This window comes from Carya illinoinensis, chromosome 1 (genome assembly GCF_018687715.1).
Source record: "Carya illinoinensis cultivar Pawnee chromosome 1, C.illinoinensisPawnee_v1, whole genome shotgun sequence".
Lineage (NCBI taxonomy): Eukaryota > Viridiplantae > Streptophyta > Magnoliopsida > Fagales > Juglandaceae > Carya > Carya illinoinensis.
The window spans coordinates 10,768,803-10,790,356 of NC_056752.1; the positions used below are offsets into that span (position 1 = coordinate 10,768,803).

Sequence of the window (21,554 nt, forward strand, 5' to 3'; positions counted from 1 at the left end):
ATGAATGGCAATCATGGAAGATGTCTTGTATCTCTTCTTCTGGCACACATCTCCTAATGATTTGATCAGGGCATCTTTTGAACAACAAAGGCTCATCCCAAAGATAATAATTTACATCATGCAAAAATTTCTTACGTTGATGGTAAGTAAGATTAGGTGGTAAAACTTTACAAGCTAGATAGTTGACAATATCAGCATACCACGGAAGCTTGATCTCACATGCAAACAACTGCTCATCAGGGAATGCCTCTTAGACCACTAAATCTGGTCTTTCTTCCTCTTGCTCTAACCGAGAGAGATGGTCAGCCACTAAATTTTCACTTCCTTTCTTGTCTCGAATCTCCAAGTCAAATTCTTGAAGAAGAAGGATCCAACGAATTAGCCTTGGCTTAGCATCCTTCTTGCCAAACAAATAGCGAAGTGCTGCATGATCAGTGAACACTATCACATTTGTCCCAATGAGGTAAGACCGAAATTTGTCACAAGCAAACACCACAGCAAGCATCTCCTTCTCAGTTGTCGTATAATTCAACTGAGCTTCATTCAATGTCCGGCTTGCATAATATATGGCTCTAAACAGCTTGTCTCGCATTTGCCCCAACACTGCTCCAATTGCAAAGTCACTTGCATCGCACATAACTTCAAAAGGTTGACTCCAATCAGGTACAATCACAATTGGTGCTGAAATTAGCTTCTCCTTGAGTGCATTAAAGGCCTGCAAACAAACTACATCAAAGTCAAACGCAGAATTTTTCTCAAGAAGATTACATAAAGGTTTAGAGAGTTTAGAAAAATCCTTGATAAATCTTCTATAAAATCCCGCATGTCCCAGAAAACTTCTGATTCCCTTCACATTCTTTGGAGGTGGTAGTTTCTCTATGGTTGCAATTTTGGCTCAATCCACCTCAATTCCTTTGGATGACACTCTATGGCCCAACACGATCCCTTCTTGAACCATGAAATGACACTTCTCCCAGTTTAAGACTAGATTTTTATCTTCACATCTCTGCAAAACAAGAGCTAAGTTATGCAAACAATGATCAAAAGATGTACCAAAAACTGAAGAGTCATCCATGAATACTTCCATTATATCTTCCACCATGTCAGAAAAGATAGCCATCATGCACCGTTGAAATGTCGCAGGGGCGTTGCACAATCCAAAGGGCATCCTCTTAAAAGCAAATGTTCCATAGGGGCATGTGAATGTAGTTTTCTCTTGATCTTCAGGAGCTATAGCAATCTGATTATACCCCGAATAACCATCCAAAAAACAATAGTAGGAGTACCCAGCCAATTGATCCAACATTTGATCAATGAATGGAAGTGGAAAATGATCTTTTCTTGTTGTTTTATTCAACTTGCGGTAATCCATGCATACACGCCATCCCGTGACCGTTCTTGTAGGAATGAACTCATTATTGTCATTTTTCACCATCGTCATTCCACCCTTCTTTGGTACAACTTTCACTGGACTTACTCATGAACTATCTGAAATAACATATATAATTCCAGCATTAAGGAGTTTCAAAATTTCAGCTCTCACTACTTCCTTCATTGCTGGATTTAATCTTCTTTGGTGCTCGATCGTTGGCTTGTAAAACTCATCCATTAAAATCTTGTGCATACAAATGGAGGAACTTATTCCTTTTATGTCAGAAATAGTCCATCCCAAGGTTGTTCTATGCTCCCTCAATACACGCAGCAACTTTTCCTCTTCTTCGGGTGTGAGTGATGTAGCAACAATCACTGGAAAGGTATCCCTATCACCCAAGAATGCATAGCGAAGATGCTCAGGTAATTGCTTCAACTCCGGAGTATTTTTCTGCATCTTTTCTTTATCATTTTCAGATTCACTCTTTGGTACCACCGGCTCTAGCTTCCCCACTTCATTACTAAGCGATGTAACCTGCTGCAATGCTCCCAAAGCAAAAACATAGTGGAGAAATTCTTCACTAAAAAAAGGCAAGTCAGATTCACAAACAGCAGAATTATTAAAATCAAAAGCATGAGATGAAGTGGTGATACAGCGTTCTAGGTGGTCGGATGGCATATCTTCTTGAAAGGCCTTTTCTACACATTGCTTAATGACATCTACCCGAAAGCAAGTACTTGGATCTTCTGGAAATTTCATGGCTTGGTAGATGTTGAACATAATCTCTTCCTTGTTTACTCTCAATGTCAATTCACCCTTTTGAACATCAATTAAAGCTCTTCCCGTGGCCAAGAATGGTCGGCCAAGAATTAATGGGACATCTTCATCTTCCTCCATATCTAACACCACAAAATCAGCAGGGAAAATGAATTTATCCACCTTTACCAATACATCTTCTATGATCCCACGTGGATACTTGATGGATCGATCCGCTAGTTGTAAGGAAATTGTTGTATGCTTCATCTCTCCAAGTCCTAATTTCCTGCAAACAGAAAGTGGCATAAGATTAATGCTAGCACCGAGATCACATAAGACTCTATCAAAAAATGAATCTCCAATAGTGCAAGGCAAAGTGAAACTCCCCGGATCTTTTAATTTTTGAGGCAATTTCTTTTGAAGAATGGCACTGCATTCTTCAGAGAGCTTCACTGTTTCAAACTCTTCCAATCTCCTCTTCTTGGAAATGATGTCCTTCAGGAATTTGACATAATTTGACATTTGTTCCAAGGCATCTGCAAAAGGAATATTAATGTAAATTTTCTTAAAAATATCCAAAAACTTAAAAAATTGCTTATCTAGTTTTTGCTTTTGAAAACGCTGAGGATAAGGAAGTGGAGGAGCAAGAATAGGAGGATTGTCAGGAAATGAAATTGTAGGAGCAAGTCAGTCTCCTCTAGTGTATCATTGACAATCTCCTCTTCTTCTACTTGATCTTTGCTTTGGCCATTGTTCGCAGCGGTAGGGGTGGACTTGCTCTCCTTTAATGGTGCCCTCTCAATTTCTTTTCCACTCCTAAGTGTGATGGCCTTGCATTGTTCCTTTGGATTCACTTCAGTGTTGCTAGGAAAAGCTCCTCTTTGTTGGGCATTGATGGTAGTGGCTAGTTGCCCAATTTGCACTTCAAGATTCTTCATAGTGGCTCCCATATTACTACAATGAGTCTCAATGTTGTCCAACCGTGAATCAGTCTTTTTAAACCTTGCATTGGTCTCCTGAATAAAGGAAACCATGGCATCCTCAAGTGACATCTTCTTCTCGCTTGGTTGGCTATCAAATCCTGGAGGAGGTTGAGGTTGCAACACATTCTTTGTATTTTCATATGACAAATTCTCATGATTTCTAAGCCCTGGATGATATTAATTTGGCATAGGATTACCACGATAGTTGTAGTTCCGATTGTTGACATATTGAACTTGTTCTTGACTCGCCTCATTGCTTGGAACTATTATACTTGTAGATGCAACATATTCTGTACTTTGTGGTATCCTTTGTGTTGTCAAGGCTGAAATATGATGAGATAGAGTAGCAACTTGAGCTGAAAGGGCTGCTATCGGCTCCAAGTCATGAATTCCAGCAACCTTCTTAGCCAAAGTCCTCTCAGTTGGCCATTGATAGTTGTTTGAGGCAATTTCTTCCAAAAGTGCAGTAGCACCTTCAGCTGTCTTCGACATCAAAGTTCCACCAGAAGCAGCATCAACTATAGTTCGAGTTTGCCCATTTAACCCATTATAAAACATCTGAACTTGCAACCAATCTTTCAATCCATGTTGTGGGCAACGTCGCACCAAGTCTTTATACCTCTCCCACGCTTCATAGAGTGACTCAAAATCATTTTGCTTGAATTGGCCAATCTCACTCCTGAGTTGGGCTATTTTTGCAGGAGGGAAGAATTTAGCAAGAAACCTCTCAGCTATGTCCTGCCAACTAATGATGCTTCCCGGTTGTAGAGATTGTAGCCAACCTCTAGCCTTGTCCCTCAAAGAAAAAGGAAACAATCTCAGTCTAATGGTGTCTTCAGTAACACCGTTGATCTTCACAGTGTCGCAAATCTCCAAGAACATTGCCAAATGAATATTGGGATCATCCAGTGGCGATCCGCTGAATTGAGCCTGCTGCACTATGCTAATCAAAGCTGGTTTGAGCTCAAAGTTGTTGGCATTGATTGGCTGGCGCATTATGCTCAAGTAATTTCCATTCACAACTGGCCGTACATAGTCCTTCAAGGTGCGTGGTAGTACCTCACGATCTTCTTCAGCCATAGCTAGTATCTTATTTCTTCTTAATGATCTAAGAGTTCTTTCAATCTCCGGATCAACAGGAATAATATCACGAGATCTAGCACGGCGCATCCAATGTCAAAAACACACATGTAGAACAAATTAAAACAAAATTCTAAATTAAAACCAAGATTACTTTGTATCGATATTGACAAAAAGAATAAGAATAAACCAATCCCCGGCAACGGCGCCAAAAACTTGACTGGTGCAAAACTGCAAGTGCACAGTATCGTAGTTTTATAGTAAAGTAATAAGAAGAGTATCGTTCTCAGGGATTAGTACCTTACGTTTGCCAAATACTAAAATTATACTAAACTTGATTTTATCTAGAGGAATCATTAAGATTTTTTTTTTAGTTGTAATTTAAACTAGATCAACTCAAAGAACAATATGCAAAGGAAATAACACTGACGTTCGAAGATCAAATTAATAGGAAGAAAACTTCTAGGAAATTGATTTCACCTACTTCTTCACTATGCTTTTCTCATCCAGCTAATTTAATTTTAAATCTCTTTTGTCTATTAGCAAATCTCTAATTCATCCAAAAGCCTCTTTCGATAGTCAATTGGAATTGACTCTTGGTTATCAATTCACACAAGAATATGCAAATTCAATAATCAAGAACGCAATAAGACCAATGATTTAATTACTACATAGGTTTATACAAGTCTTTCGATCTCTATACTTACCTATGCTGAAATATCCAAGATCTACCCTATGATTCCCTCTTTCGATAGCAAATCACAAGATTACTTATCATCTAATCAATGGCCAGTTAATTAGAAGCAATAAATTCAGAATAAATCAGATAAACAAAGAGAGAATTGCATTAAATTAGCATAAACAATCAAGCATAGTTCAGAAATAGGTTACATCGTTTTCCTAGAATGAAGAAAATTTAGCTCATGCTAGAAATGAAATTCAACATAAACGAATTCACCATAATTGTTCTGAGAAGATGGGAAGAAAATAAACACTGAAAAATCCTCCTTGCAGCCGCAACTCGTCGTCAAAAGCTCAAGGGAACGATTCAACGCTTTTCTCCAGTTCGTGCTCGTGTATGATTCCAACGTACGTGCAATAATTGGAATTCCCTCTCCAAAAACAGATGATTTGAATCCCTCTAGCTATGTTTTTCTCTCCTAAGAAGTGTTCTCCAGTTAAAACTCGCGGCCCTAGAGTGAAAAATTGCTTTTATATGGTGTCACGGCGGAAAACCTAAAATCTGTCAAAATAAGATGTTCACTCGAGCGGGGTGTCGAGCGCACATCGAGCGTTCGACTCTGTCTTATTTCGCTCGAGCATCCTGTCGAGCGCATGTCGAGCGTTCGACTCTGCCTGATTTCGCTCGAGCAGCCAATGTCTTCGCTCGAGCGATCTTTGTTTTTCAGCAATCCGCTCGAGCTCCTTGTCGAGCGGCAGTCGAGCGTTTGAATCTGCCTGAATTCGTTCGAGCAGCCAAAAGCCTCCGCTCGAGCGAACTTGTAAAATCTGCAATATGAAATTTTGCAAGTCATCAAAAGTGCAATGGTGTGGTAGGTGTATAGACCATAATTTTAAATTTCGTACCGTTTCTAACGGAATTTTTCATTCTGGTCTAGAATCTAGTACACTATACCTTATTTCGTTTTGCTCCAAATTTTAGCCCATTTTGGTTCGTTTTGGCCATTCCGACCGGAATTGGCATTTCGGGTCCTATTCTGTTTCAGACTATTTTTGTAATTATCTTGTGTTTGGATGACATTTTTGTAAATTTTAAATATAGATAGTATTTAATTCATTTTTAAATTTTAAATTTTATCATTGTTTTTAATAATTTCTCTTTTATTTTTTTTCTTTGCTTTTGTGTCTCAACTCAAGTTTGTGATTTTCTCAACCTATATTCATTTTATAAATCTTTAATTCTTTTATATATATATACACACATATACATGACACACACTTACATATATATATATATATATATATTCTATTAGTTATTAGTTTATATAAACATATAAATATTTATATATAATATAATATAATTCCAAAACAGTACATTAGAATGTATCCGTATTAAAATATTCCGTTTTAATACTTTAACCGGAATAATCACCTGAAGAGAATATAAAATATTGGCACAGACTTTATGGCTAGAAGGAGATAAATTAGCTTTTTACGACATATTAGAGAAAAATAAACTAGAAAATATGAGAGAGGAAGCTCCTCGCTTGCCCTGTCCCCTGGCCGGGAAAAGTAGCCCAGGAACTCTTGGGCTTTTAGAGAGGAGAATGTTTTGAAGACAGTGGGAGGGAAATTACTGTAAACTTTGCTTTCACATATCAAAGCGTTAAAGCTTACCTTATAAAATTTAGTAATTTACCTCATAAAAACACTCAAAAATTATGTTTAATGATTATATGGAATTTCGGGGATAAAACTGCCAAGAGTATATGTAGTTGAGCCGTAACCAAGAGTCTATAGGCAAACTTCACTGAGAAGGCTCTGGCTCCTCTAGAGGACTGCAGTTTGAAGACTGTTTTTCAAGTTGTTGATTATAACAAGAACTAGTTTGTACAAAAATGAAAAATGTAACATAGAAGAAAGGGTATTTGGAATGCCCCTCTAAATAAATCCTAGAGTAGCTGAGCTTTGTGTTTAGAGGGACTTGGGACCTTGGAGAAAAGAGACATTTGAAACTTGTAAGGTATTTTTCCTTTAGGCTATGAATCTTCAGGGAGCCCATTCGTATTTCGTACCTTGTTCTTTTTGTAAATTATTTCGGCTTGCTGCTTGAGGGCTCAAAATCGAAAAGCCTATGCTCAATCCACATGCCAAGAAAGCTGAAAGCGCATGCTTCAAATACCCCATACATAAGAGCTTGATCTCACCAATATAGACATTTATCAGATCTTTTGGTTATTTCAAACTATATTGACAAACCAAATTATCAAAATATCTATGTTTTAAATTAAATGATACTATCCATTTCATTTCACTTAAAACGGAAAAATCATAATCCAAAGTCGAACAGAAGCCACTGCAATTCCAATACACAGTGCAGGGTAGGTGGATAAATCGTAGGAAGACTATAGGGTTCAAGTAATATGGTTTTTCATAAAGATTTATTATTCATACAACCATTTATGCCATTTGGGGTATCACCGAACTAATGGTAGATTCTGACTCCAACTCCAATTGGACATATTAATCTGTTGCAAATTTCTTAATGGAGAAAACTTGGGGGAAAGAATCCAATTTCTATCTAATAACTGCTTTTGTTTGAGCATCAACTACTGAAAATTGGAGAAATTTCACAGAAAGCATCCAAGTTATTCGAACTACCCTTGTAACATTAAGCAAACCAATCTGGTTCAAGCATACCACAAACAGAATTTAGATAATCCCAGATGTTGGAGCATTCAGAATGGATAAATATTTCATCCGTACAGGCTTATTGAACAACCTCAGGTCTCTTGGGCAACACCTGGGGAAGCGTTAGATATTTAAGACCGTTGATTCTGAAAGTTCAATACAACGTTACAAAATAACAATATGATACACACCAATTACATGAAGCTCTTTAACGACTTCAAATTCAAGCTTATACTTGCCTTCTTCTATCACAGAAAATACAACAGGGAATTCTACTATCCCTCCTACAGACCCCTCCCCTTCCCAAAAACCGAAAAAAGAAAAAGTCATAAGCACTATACTAAGTTTCTATGGCATGCGAAAGTTTTATGTTACATAAACCCTATGACTCATTAGAGGCAAGCCAAAATACCTCTTATGGCTGTGGCTAGCCCTACTTCACACCAGCACCAGATACATCCGTTGGCAATTTCGACCATGTAAGAGAGTTCCTTGACCCAGTCATCCTCCTACGCAAGAGCATAGAGAGGCTTACCAGCAGACAAGCAGCAGCTACCAAAGGAATCAAAACACCAATATTTCGTTTGGGCCAACTCTGCAAAACCAACTCTGCAGGCAACTTGCCAGCAAGACTGCCCATCGAATTATTCAACTTCATAACCTCAACTGCATTCAGCGTACCAACAATTGTATGTGCCATGCTGCTGCTCGAAGGCCCAACACTGACACTCAAAACCCCTGAGGCATCTCCATCAACTACGAAGTCGGCATAGAAGGGAGAAGCCAATACATAATTGGTAGCTCTCGACAAATCCAAATCTTTATACGCCAAATTCCCATTAACATACACGTTGAAATACAGCAAACCTAGTGAAATGCTAGCAATATCACAAAAATGCAACCGAACAAGGTACTTAAACCCTCCAGTCACGGGAAACACCCATGTAATATTGACGTCAGGAACTGAATCATTCGTACTACGAATCACTCGAGCAGTATTATAGACGTTATCAGGAGCAACCTCGCGGCTCGCACCTCCCATCTGATACCAAATTCGACCACTAAAATACACCCTTTTTGACCCAAAGCTCGAAACCAAGAATTCATCATCGGGAATCCAAGTCCTCCACAAAGTATCGTTAAAAGGGGTCACTTTAGGCCCTCCCACACTGACCCTATGCACAACTTCAAGCGTTTGCATAGCCAACCCATCAAATTCTTCAGTTTTCTCAGAATTCACATACTCTGCTGTATCTAGGATCAAATCTTTAGGCGCAGAAAGCACTTCAAGTGCATTCACAAAAGCAAATTTAGACTTTTTAGCGGGAATAAACGTGATTACAAGCTTTTCAGTATCAACCCAGATCAGGTACTCCTTCACCCTAGGGCTTACTACCTCCCCACCGATAAAATCGTTCAGAACCACAAACCCATTGATTAAAACGTGAAATTGCGCATCCCCAAAATCAAATTTCGAAGAATTGAGCTTCTGGAAATGGAAGCGTACCATGTGGGTGCCTTTTTCTCTGATTTCAAATTCGTACCTGGAAGGCCTGGTGAAGACCTTGGCCGATTGGTAGATTCGGGGAGAAACATCAAAAGGGTTCTCGTTTCTGAGCGAAGCTGACCCGCTCGCGTGGAGTGAGTACGAGTTGCGGCGAGACGCATCAGAAACGAATCGGCGATTGTCCACGACAGAGTCCACGATGGATCCGCAATCGACGAGGTAGTTATCTGTGGGGGAGAACAAGGTGTAAGAGAGAGCTGAGAGGGTACAGAGAGAGAGTAGGAGGAGAAAGAAAACAAGCTTTCCATGCGGATACTCCATTAGAGGGAGATTGAGAACCGAGCTGAGAGCCTGAGAGGCCGAAAATTTGGGGTTTGTAATAAGCTAGCTCGCTGGGGAGGATGAAGATATGGGAGTCAGAGAAGAGCGAGGTACGAGGTCCACGCGCATTGGTGTGACTGGCTAAAACAGCCTGGCAAAGTTGCGCAGGACGCGAAGGAAAGCGGGTCCCTCCACCTTTAAAGTGGGATTCACTTTGGAACGCAATGGGAGGATGCCGTTTTTGACTGGGTTGACGACCACACCGCACAGTTCTTTTATTACTTTTTATTATATGAAATTCATTTTTATTATAAGATAATAAATATCATTTTTTTTTTTTATAATGTTTAAGTTTACTTTTCTTATTGGCATTGACTAAAGAAAAGTAGACCTTTGATCCATGAATGGGTCGTAAGCCTATAATTACTACTTTTCTTTATAAAAAAAATAGTTGAGATTTTCAATTTTTTTTATTGAAAAATAGAAAAATATCACTATTCTAAAAGTTATAACCACTTTTTTTTTTTTTTAAATCATCATAGGTTTATTAAAAGCTTGTTAAAACATGTCTAGAACTTTTGTCATGATTGAGTAATTTAAGGATATTTAGATCTTAAATTTCCTTCAAAATGTTCAAAATATTAATGGAGTATTATTACAAAAAAACTTTTTATTTATTGTTATTTATTTTTTTATAAAAATTATTATTTTTTATTAGAATAAATATATTCTCGTTATAAATAAATATTTTCATCACAAATAACTCGCTCTAACTAACTTGTCACAAAAATTTCTTTAAATTATAAGTTCTTGGCAAAGTTAAAGACCTCAAGCAAAAGAGAAATAAACCCATGAATTGGGTTGTATAATATTTATTATTTATTTAATATTATTAATAATATTTATAAAAACAGGTCTCTATTATACTTAAAATCTCTTTCACTTGAGATCTCAACGTCGGTATTAGATTTTTTTTGTTTTTTAAATTTTTTTTTAATTTTTGGGTTAAGAGGATAAAAGAAAGAAGGCGAGAGGAAAGGGCTCGGATGCCTCCAAAACTACAGAAGGTTAGCTCCCATGTAAACAGCTGGTAGTCTTACGCGGGACTTTGGTTCATTGGTTGCCAATCAAAGACTAGAAGAAAACGAGGTCTAGTGGATGTCATTATACAAGAACTCGTTTTTTTTTACGTTAGGGGTCACACAATTTTAATTGTATTTATTTATTTATTTTGGAAGTTTGCATACTCCCTTTTAAAAAAAATATATTATTATTAAAAAAATAATTTCTTCATATAGATTCTAGATTATTAGTCACTTTTTTTAAAAGTAACATAAAACTTATATATTCTAAAACTGCAAATAGGGGCATAATTGGTCCAATCTGGTCTAGTTTTAGACAAGATTTAGGACTGAACAGATATGCACTGATTTTCTATTTTTCAAAATCGATTACATACTAATTACTTTCCTAAACTGGTATTTCGGTTTTATCGGTTTTCTGTCCAGTTCGGTTTTTTTTTTGTTTTAATATACTATATAATATAATATAATATTATAGTGATAATATATTATAGTATATTATAATATATATTATAATTGTATTATAAACTATAGTGATATATTATAGTATATAGTGATATAATTTTAGTATAACTATTATTATGCACTATATAATATTAGTATAACTATTAATACAATAAACTATAATGATATAAGATTTTAAAATTTAATATTATATTAATTAATAATTTATCATATAATACAAAACTATTTTATATATAATTATATATTATATATAAAAAGTATATACGATATAAAAAATTAAAATATATATATGAATCGATCCGGTTCGGTTTTAAAAAAATATAAATAGAAACCAGATTGAATTTGACCCGTTTTAAAAAAAATAAAACCGATACCGGATCGAACCAAACTAAGTACCAGTCTGGTCCGGTCCGGTTTATTGATTCACTGATTTTTTTTACATTCCTAACTGCAAATATCATTTCACGTATATTTGTATGGATACTTTGTCTTTTCATGCCGTATTACACTACAAGAAATTTGACTTTTTGCAGCGATTTAAATTTTGTTGGAAATAAAATCGCTGCAATTGATTATCAATTTCAGCATTTTTGGCGCACGCTGTAGACTTTTAGAACAAAACTATTTTTTTTAGAGAGTTGCAACGATTTTTACTTATTGCAATGAAAAAATTCGCTGCAAAATAAATACATGCGATTTTAACTTAAATTGCAGCGGACAAAATTGCTGTAAAAAGCAATTTATCTTGTAACAACGGAAAATTTCGCTGCAATTACATTTGATATTGAAAGGGCGCCAAAACGCCCTAAAATCACATTTTCCCCCCCTCCCCGTCACTTTGCGTACACTCCCAAATCCCGAACGTTCTTCCCCAACTTCTTCTTCTCCATTAATTTTTTCTCTCCCTGCACATGAAGCAAAACCCACTTAGAATGCCACAAGCTACGCAGTTGTCTCTTCCACCGAAATCCATCACTATCAGCGGAGTTACTCCACTGATTTGGCGACCGCGGGATCAAAATCCACTCATCCTCGTGCATGACTCGCTCTTCTGCTAGTTCCAGTTCAAAAAGTGGTATTCCCAAATCTGCCGTTTGACATCAAGAAAACCCTTTTCTTGTAGTAGTGGGTTATCCAACTCGCTTGCATCCCATCGTCCCCTCCACTCAGTAAGATACTCTGTTTTTTAGATAGAATATTTTCTTAATGAAACCGTTTAGGTCAAGTAGAAACAGGGGTGGTTTGCTCTTTCAATTTATGCATAAATTGCCTATGTGTTTGTGTATGTATAATGTAACTGTGGAATTGCTTATAATGTATTTTAAAATCAATACAAACATTCTTTTGTTAGAATGACTAATAAACAAATGGTTATGATTTTGGAACCGAAAGCATGGGGGAATTCAAAGCTGGATCCCAAACAGAACAGTGGTGGCTTTTAACGAGTTGAACTACTATTACTATTAGTTGTCTGGTTCAGGCGAATGGCCTCAATTGGGGAAGAAAAACAGGGTAATTAATTTGAAAACTGAGTTCTTGCTTTATGCCATGACAGGGTAATTAAAGAATGAGAAAGTCTAGAGATTGTCAGTCTTTATAAGCTATGATATGAATGATATGTAGTATCTTTTCCAAACGGGAAGGGGGTCACAAGAATATTCATTGAGTGATATACCAATTTCCCTTTCTCCAGCCAGTCTGAAAAGTAATGCTGCCTAATACAAGAAGTAATCATTAATGGATTGATAATCAAACAAATCTAATTAAAACACCAATTTCCCTTTTCTTTTTTTATTGCAAACAATACCACTGTGAGATCATGGATGCTACTGTGAGCTCATGGAGATTGAGATTAGATGGGATTCTTCCTATCAAACTCTCAAGCCTGGCTTTCGGATTTAAGTTAGTCATCTTTCTTCATCACTATTTGTTTTAACTGTTTAAGAGATTAGTTGGCTTTGTTTTAAGATGCAGGGGCATACATTTATCACATAATATTATTTCCTTTTCTAACCTCTAGCTTTGTTGTCTTATTATTACAATAATTATACCTTGCAGTACTAAGTCAATATTGCAATTATTACAATAACCTCTAGCTTTTGCATGATCTTTTCATAGAAATATTCACTGTTAGATGGAGTTAAGCATTGTTACAAGTTGGCTGCCTTTTAAGGATATGGTGACCTTCTAATTGAAATTCATGATCTTTTTGCATCTAGGATTCCAATGTATCTATTCCCTCTACTTGCCACTGAGAACAAGGAAAGGCCTTATGAACATCTAAGGCTACTAGCTTAGGTGCTATCGATTCCTTAGTGAAGTTAATCTTTCTTTCAACCTCTTCAATAGTCTTTAAGCACTTTGTTTTCCCATGTTCCTTGATATATATTTCTCACCCAATTTGATTGTTGAGAGTTAAAGTTTGTTTAAAAAATTGCACGAAAAAGGTATGTTCCAATCAGAACCAGTGATGTTTTGGTTATGCAGAATGGATGTAATGATGCAATTGGCCAAAGGGGTTGGAGAGAATTAGCTGTTTTGGGCTAATTCTAATTAACTTAGCATCTAATTAAAGAGGAGTTGGAAGTTGGGAAACATGGGTTGGAAGTGTTGGGATAAAGAAGACACCCATAAATTTATGCCAAGTGGAGGGAGTGTATAAACAAGGGAAAATTGCACAACCTATTGTGAGAAGAGATTGTGCAAGTTTTCTACTCCATTTTGCCCCAAACATTTAAATTTTTGCTGTGATTTTAGTCCTCTCTTTTTAGTCCATGTCAGAACTTCATTTTTGTGTGTCGAACTCTTAAAAATCAGTTTGTAATTGTGAGCTATGTCCTGGAGCAAATAAGAAAAGTGAACAGCTAAGGATTTCTCCCAAACTTGTAAGTCTCTCTTTCATAATTTTCTGATTTTGCCACTAGTCCATCTCATTCTCTCTTTCATAATTTTCTAGTTTTGCCACTAGTCAATCTCATTCTTTCTAACCATATTTGTACAACTTAGAACTATGTTTTCTTTTTCTTTTCCTTAATTATTGATCATAGGTAGTAGCATAAATTAGATAATTGGTGCTGCATTTCATTCATTTCCACCATTGAGACTATGTTAGGCACATAGAACACAACCACCCTGAGATACAATATAGGTAGTTGCAGCTAAAAACAAGTGAACTTCAAGGAGTATGGTTACCAACAAACAAAGAGCAGCACGAATCACGTCAAATTAAGGCAGTGATACAACTGACAGCAATAGTAAAAATACATTGCTATTGTTCTTACCCCAGTTTTGAGAACCTATCTTTGACTTTGCCACAAGCAAATAACCTAAGCCATTTCTGTGTAATTCTTTGGCAACACATACATTGCTAAGATATGCCCTTGCAAAATCAGCTCCAATCCCCTGTTCACGTGAATTAGGAAGACTCAATTATCTTAAAATGCTTTTTAAGAATGAGAACTGCTAGCAAACTTAGCCTGTCTTGTTGAGACTTTCATGCTTTTGACTGGTCCACACCCATTCTCCACTCTATGCAACACCATGTGGTGAGGCTTGCATGAGATGCATGATACCAATCAGCACTTAGTCCAACCACCATAAAAGGTTGTGCTTTCATCCAACTTATACTTTCAGATTATGAGTACCCCACATACCCCTTTTCTTCACATGTATTAAAATCAAATTGGATTTGATATTATTATATTCAAATTGGTATTTTTTATTGTTGTTTGTTGGTTCTTGAATTGCGTGGTAACAAGATTTGTGCCTAGTACCTATCTCAGACCCAACCAGTATTTTTGTGTTGCTTGTGAATTCCTTATAGTTTTGGGGGATGCCATTGCTCTCTTATCTCTTACCAAACCGAAACAGTCATTGAATATTCTCTCTCTATATATAAAGCATATGATACTACTATATCTTTTTCCCTTGCTATATCTTTTCAGATGACCTATGTGCTGCATGTAAGGTTTGTTTGCCTTTTCCTTTGTTTGTTCTGGCAAGAAATTTCTTTCTTTCGACTGTTCTTTTAGTTTTTTGGTGGTTTTGTATGCTCTTTGTATGCTTTTTATTGAGTGAAGTAGTATGCCCTGAGTTGAATCTCTCTACAAAGGATGCTTATAAAATTCTGAGTCTAATACAATGCTTATCAGTTTAGTGGATTGAGTTGGACTAGATTTTGGTTTGGCTGGCCGTTTTATGTCTTTGTCTATGCTCCAAGGTAGATAATATGTCATTTTTTTCTAGAGACAACCAAAGAATTCAAATACTTGTATTTCTTTATGTATATATGATTAGTTTGTAATTTGGTAATTCTAAATGAAAATGGCCGGAAAATGTGCAAATTGCAAATACTAAAGATTTAAGTAACAATGCTGCCTTGGTTTTAGCTTCCAAGTTCTCCATATGTGTTGTGTGTGTGTGGTCTTTGAATCTCTGAAGGCTCAAGCAAGTCTTTAGATCTAAATTTCTTGTTTTTCCACTCGAAATTAGATTTGGACATTTTGCTGTCCTTGTTCCATGGTGATTTAATAAATCACTTATTTTCTAACCAGTTTTACACTAATTACTCATGATTGCTGATTAGTGGTTGAAGCTTCTTTCATCACTGCCTTCTTTGACTGACTTAGGTTGGATTTTAGGTTATTATATCAATCTGTTTGATTGTAGCATAGTGTCTTTGCCTTTCAAGAAACACAAGTTTGCACATTGCTTGCCCTAAGCATGAAGCTTTTTTATTTACCCTAGCTATTCAGAGAGCATTAAGTATGCTTGTAGTTAGATTCTTTACTTCTTAAGGCCATTATGCTATTTATTGTTGTCATTGTTTTCTAAGATCAGTACTGCTAAATTTTTTTGTTTCCAATCTTGTAAGTTTCTGTTAAGCATGCATAATGGTACACAATAAATTTATGGCGTTAACAGTTTATTGGAATTCATACCTGCTGATTCAAATAGATTGAGTTGGCCTGCAATGAGAGATTATCCAAAGGTAGAGAACAAAAGAATTACAGCAGTTAAAATAGTACCAGATTTCCTTAATTGCTAGAAATCAAGAGACTCAAATACGGAAAATTATCTTGCTTACTGGAAGAAGATGAATAGATTGACTGATTAATAAACTTCTTTGTAGTTTAATCTTTTTGAGATGCCTGCCCTGAGTTGAAAATTCCAGCTTTTTTGTACTTTCTTGTTCTCTTCCTTTTCTAAGTAAATTCCTATCATTTCTACATTCTTAACCCATGATCTTTATATATCCTTCATGTAGAAAATTGAATGGCCTTTATTGGACAGCAAGCATGTTATAGTTGGAGGTGGCTTTGCTGGAACATCTTATTCATTTTTGCGAATAGGTGCAATAAGGGTTGATGTTAGAGAAATTTTAGCAGTACTTTAAAATGTATCAAGCTACCCCTCCGTCTATATAAATTATAATGTAAATGAATTTATACTTTGACTTGGGTAAGGATCCTTGAGTACTTTGTTGTTATTTTCTATGTACCCTTTGTATTATTAAGTAAAGGGAATTAAATCTTAACTGATCTACTAACTTTGCTTCTAATACAAGTGAAAAAAATTACTGAAACTATATGTTTCAGTAGTAATTTTTTTTTTAATTTTGTAATTAAGTATTTCCAGCGATTTTTAGTCGATGCAAATAGACCAAAATTCGTTGCAAATCATCAGTTTCAGCGATTTTAGTCCTTGAAAAAAATGTAAAATGCAACAAAGGAAGCAAGCGTTGCTTTTGGGCATTTGCAGCGCTTTTTGGAACATTGCAGCGATTTTAGTCCTTGCAAAAATGTTAAATGCAACAAAAAAGCAAGCGCTGGTTCTGATATGGCACATTTGCAGCTTTTTTATGAAAATTTGCAGCGATAAATAGACGCTGCAAAAAGTATCAAAAGCAGCGCTAGAATGGTATGTTGCTTTTTACGTACACAAATTGCAGCGCTTATAAATCAATTGCAACGATTTTAAGTGTTGCAAAAAATGTCAAAAGCAGCGAACCAGATGTAGCGCTGCTGTTGTTGGGAGGCTATTGCAGTGAAATTTAATGATATTGCAAGGATAAATTTCGCTGTAATTGATCAAATGCAGCGCCATGTAAGTCACATGGGGTGGCCTTTTGCAGCGTGAAATTAGTGACTTTGCAGCGGTTTAAAAACGCTGCAAATGAAGTCTGTTGCAGCGTTTTTCTAATAACGTTGCTATTGATCAAAAATATCACTTTTATACTGTCGAACATGCAAGGAGGGTAATAACGCTGCAATTGATTAATTACAGCGTTTTTTGAATGTTTTTGCAACGATTTTAAGCGCTACAAAAGGGCTAATTTCTTGTAGTGTTAGTCAGTTGATTCTTTTAATTGTATGCAATTTGCACCACAGATATGTGTTAAAAATATTATACAAATAAGATAATGACAGAGATTTCCACCAAATTAACCCATTTATAAATATTTTGAATGCTCTTTATTAAAATATAAATTAAATAATAAAATCTAACAAGTAATAATTTCATATGATATCTATTTATATATCTTAAGTTTGAATACTAATTCTATACACTATCTAATTTAATTAAATATTTCATCAATGTATGGATTCTTACGTATTCAAGGAATCGATGCATGGCAAATTTATAGACATAGTGGAGAAAGCTTTCTACAACCTAATTTAGAGGAAAACTCCTTTGGTAAAGGAATCAACTCACTATTTAAGAAGACAGTGTGAAAAAAAAAAAAGAACTTGTTTTTATCAGCGGAATGCAATCATTTCATCCTCACTGCATTCTCCCACTTCGATAACCATTGTGCTATTGTCCTGAGTCGGCAAGATTCTGCAGCAGTTTCTTCTAGGAGACTGCTCAAAACACAGAGATTAATCTAATTAGTTGTTACTTACAATCATTAATATATATGCAGATCATTGTAATTAATTAATTAAGCGTCTAATTAATTTGGTCCCCAATTTGAACATCTAATTAAACCACATATATGTAAAGATTTTTAAAAACTAATATAAAAAAAAGATTAAAAAAAAGATAGTTTTTGAAAAAGTGAATAAATACGTACGGGATTCACTTGAAAAAAATTAATTTTTAAGTCTTAAATCTCATTTTCTTTTAAAATGACTGCATGGTACTTACACTCTAATCACTACAAGAAAAATGACCTTTTGCGACTAATTAATAGCAACGAAAAGATTATTAGCAACCAATTTGATTGTTAATAGTCTTTTCGTTGCTATTAATTGGTCGCAAAATGTCATTTTTTTTTTGTAGTGAATTCAAGATTGTACGTATGTATTATTACTTTAAAAAAATAAAAAAAATTCATTAATTACCTTCTCCCATAAATGTGGGTTGGGCTTCTTGTAGACCTCCACTTTATCAATCCGAGAAGGGTCCTCCATTTTCCAATTACAGCGTCGATGTGGGCTTTGATGAAGGGAATATACACTAATTGTTTGATTATTTTGTGCATCATCACATGATGTTGTAGTGGCGTGGGAAATGTAATACACAAAGGGGTATTGACAAGGGCTCCTCCCGAGGGGACGAGTGTTGAAGGCAAAGCCTTTGTAGTCAGCTTTGGGGTACCAATTGTAAAAGGTTCTGGCTGGAATCTCTACCTCTCGAGCTGTCAAAATGCCACGAAATATCTGAATTGCGTAGCCCCATGACACAGATACTGTCCAACTCCGAGTCTTATCGTAGCAAATGGATTGTTGCATGAGCCCCGCTGAGTCTAGCTTCATCGGGAGCCTCAGGCGTTGGAGGGCTCGGAATCGGTCCATATGAGGGAATATCGGCTCAATCACGTCTAGGTGGTGGAGGGACACCAATGGGGCAATTGGGTGCGCCGCAAGGAGTCCGAATATGTTGCCGTATACATCAAACTGCAGAAAACAATCTACCAATAATTAAGATCATGCAAAATCCATATATGCATGCCTGTGTATACATATTATAAAAAGAGTAATGATTGATGTAAGTACTAATATTCTTATTAATAAAGCATAATAATAGTAGGCCAGATAGTTGAGTAGTCTCTAACATTTACCTTAAAAAACTCTATTTGCAACTAATTAAGGACATGATTACAGATCCCATTCAGTTGATTGGCCATATTGGTTGGTCATGAGATTCTAGAGAAAGATAGACATATCATATGGGTTACACAACTTTTGATTGCCTCGTTTGGTTACGCAGATGAGATAAGATGGAATGAGATAAGATAAAAGTTAAAAGTTAGATAAAATATTGTTAGAATATTATTTTTCTTTTGAATTTTGAAAAATTTGAATTGATTACTATATGTTGTATAGAAGTTTAAAAAAGTTGTAATGGTTATATGAGATGAGATGAGTTAAACTGTGTAACCACATATGAATATTTAATGCTATGAATATCTGTATTGATTTAAGAGTAGTGGAGTGTGCAAGCACTGTACATTTATTTTGAAAAAGAGTGGAGTCTATTATATCAAAAAAAATTTATTTCTTTTTATGTGAGTCCCATATTTATTCATTTTTTTTCAAAATAATTGTACGGCGTTTGCACACTTACAACTGTAACTATCATGCATTTTTCTTTATTTAAACATCTAATTTGGTCAAGTAATGGAAGAGGATCACAATTGAGATCAGGGTACACAGAATACCTGACTTAGTACTATATATATAGATATATATACTGTACGTTGACATGTCACTGGTGTGGAGGGTGTGTCCTCTACCCAAATTTACGAGTAAAAAGACTTATATATGTTACACATGATCACCTCTAGATCATTGCCTACCAAATTTTTACCTCCATAAGAACACCAAATAAGATTAATACATTAGAATTAAGAATGCATGATGAAGAACTTAACCACATATGACTAAAAAGGGAAAAATTATTTAAGCTGATCATTGCTCTGAAATATTATGTAGTGGACATGAGAAGTAGTAACACAGTATATCTTGCATGTATTCTAAACAAGCAAAAAGAAGCAAGTGATATGAAAGAATTTTAACCTGGTGAAATCCTTGTTCTTTGGTGAGAGGAACACCAAGCTCGGCCATGCAAGCCTGAATCCGATCATCCGATCCGTACAAACCTGGGTATCTTTGTATACACCTATCCTGCATTTTTTCAATCGCCTTTGCTAATCCATAACTAATAGCAAACCCTCCACCACCATACGCCATTTTGTACGAAAAATGTATGTTCTGCAGATGACTCTCGGACGTGCTACCAATATAATAGTAGTGATTATGATCGTACTTCTGCAGAACTCTGACCAAATTGTCAGGAACAAAAACAGTGTCATCATCCCCCATCACAAACCACCTCACATCCTCCAAACCTAGCCTAAAAGTCTCCGAAACTATGCGCGATATGCGTATCGCCGACCTGTGGCCTCCTGGGTTTTTGTACGTGAACTTCGAGGTGTCATTGGAGATCTTCAATGGCGGTAGAAGTTTTTCTTCATCAGCTTCTGTTTTGACATGCTTGTCCAACCAAACAAATCCACGCGTTTCGTTTGGTCTCCACCATATCTTGACGTAGTTTTTCCTATGGTCCCAGAGCTTGGCTGACGCTCCAATGCCGAAAACTACGTGGGAGAGGTTCGTTTTGATCTCTGGGGGTTCAGGACCATGATCCTGATCAGTTCTTGGCAGTCCAGACGGCGATAAGATTATGTCGGATCTGTGATGAGTGGTGAAATTATATTCTTGTTTGGTACAAAAACAGGAAATATCCACTAACTTAAGGGAGCAAAAGATCACGTAGATGACTGGAATCAAGAGGAAAAGGTAGGCCAATGATTTTAGAACAGACCAAGTCGTGCGAAGTTTTTCTGAATTTTTTGTATTGGTTTTCATGGTGTAGGGTTTGCAGGGATTAGAGGCCAGTGCATGAAGCTTTTTCATGGTGTAGGGTTTACAGATATTAGAGGGGAGCGTTTGAGAATTTACGAGGTGATTAGATATTGAAGAGGCTTTGTAAAGTTGAAGTAGCCCTCTGAAAACAGAACTCTTTTGTACCGAGTTATCCAATTCAAGTTGAACAACGTAGTTTAATTAAGTTTATCCAGAAAACTGAAAATATTATAATTTGCTATTTCCGCGTGGGAAAAAAATTAGTTTCCAATCCTTCCCCTACTACGAGAAAAACAACGGAAACCAAGTTTAAGCCCATAAATAGCTAAGAATTGGGTACGTACCTATCCACATGAACATTTACCAGTTTGGATATTAGAGTATTTTGAAAATACTGTTCTACTATTTATTATTTTATTATTATATCTCACATATTTTTTTTTTATTATTTAATATTTTATCATTATTTTTTAATTATTTTTTTAATATTATTCACAAAATATGCGAAATTAGCACACTACCCAAATGCCATCTCATGTACGTCTCTCTCATTCAATTAGATATACGATTAGAGTGAAATAAAGGAAGTAAGTCGAAGTAATTAAGACATTCTATGAAACCCAAATAGCATAGTCTTTCCAAATAGCACAATCAATCTGGCCTTTCCGGTGTGTAACTTTTATGTACTCCTTTTGAAAAAAATCGATAAATTTGAGCATGAAAAACTTATTATTTTTTAATGGT

At 35.9% G+C, this 21,554-nt stretch overlaps 2 protein-coding genes and 1 non-coding gene across 3 annotated transcripts; 1 reads left to right on the forward strand and 2 right to left on the reverse strand.

Annotated features, from left to right (window-relative positions):
* The first annotated feature begins 3,691 nt into the window (after window positions 1-3,691).
* LOC122293564 lies at window positions 3,692-3,798 on the forward strand. Its single transcript, XR_006237304.1, has one exon. It is a non-coding gene; the product is annotated as a small nucleolar RNA R71 (small nucleolar RNA).
* Window positions 3,799-7,645: 3,847 nt separating this feature from the next.
* On the reverse strand, window positions 7,646-9,528 carry LOC122310304 (probable receptor-like protein kinase At5g24010). The gene has a single exon (XM_043124196.1). It carries the CDS (start codon window positions 9,389-9,391, stop codon window positions 7,997-7,999), a length of 1,395 nt encoding a protein of 464 aa, XP_042980130.1. The 5' UTR covers window positions 9,392-9,528; the 3' UTR covers window positions 7,646-7,996.
* An 8,168-nt stretch (window positions 9,529-17,696) lies between these two features.
* On the reverse strand, window positions 17,697-20,861 carry LOC122305968. The gene is made up of 3 exons (XM_043118378.1): window positions 19,962-20,861; window positions 18,285-18,839; window positions 17,697-17,801 (listed from the first exon to the last, which is right to left on the reverse strand). Exons 1-3 carry the CDS (start codon window positions 20,859-20,861, stop codon window positions 17,697-17,699), a joined length of 1,560 nt encoding a protein of 519 aa, XP_042974312.1.
* Window positions 20,862-21,554: the final 693 nt, after the last annotated feature.

What these genes read in the sequence shown, in the direction of transcription:
- LOC122310304 (XM_043124196.1), bottom strand. Translation starts at nt 9,391, where the DNA reads ATGGAGTATCCGCATGGAAAGCTTGTTTTCTTTCTCCTCCTACTCTCT.
- LOC122305968 (XM_043118378.1), bottom strand. Translation starts at nt 20,861, where the DNA reads ATGAAAAAGCTTCATGCACTGGCCTCTAATCCCTGCAAACCCTACACC. An exon ending in AAGAACAAGGATTTCACCAG is followed by an intron (nt 18,840 to 19,961) that starts GTTAAAATTCTT and finishes TGTTTTCTGCAG; the next exon opens with TTTGATGTATACGGCAACAT. An exon ending in ACCCACATTTATGGGAGAAG is followed by an intron (nt 17,802 to 18,284) that starts GTAATTAATGAA and finishes TGTTTTGAGCAG; the next exon opens with TCTCCTAGAAGAAACTGCTG.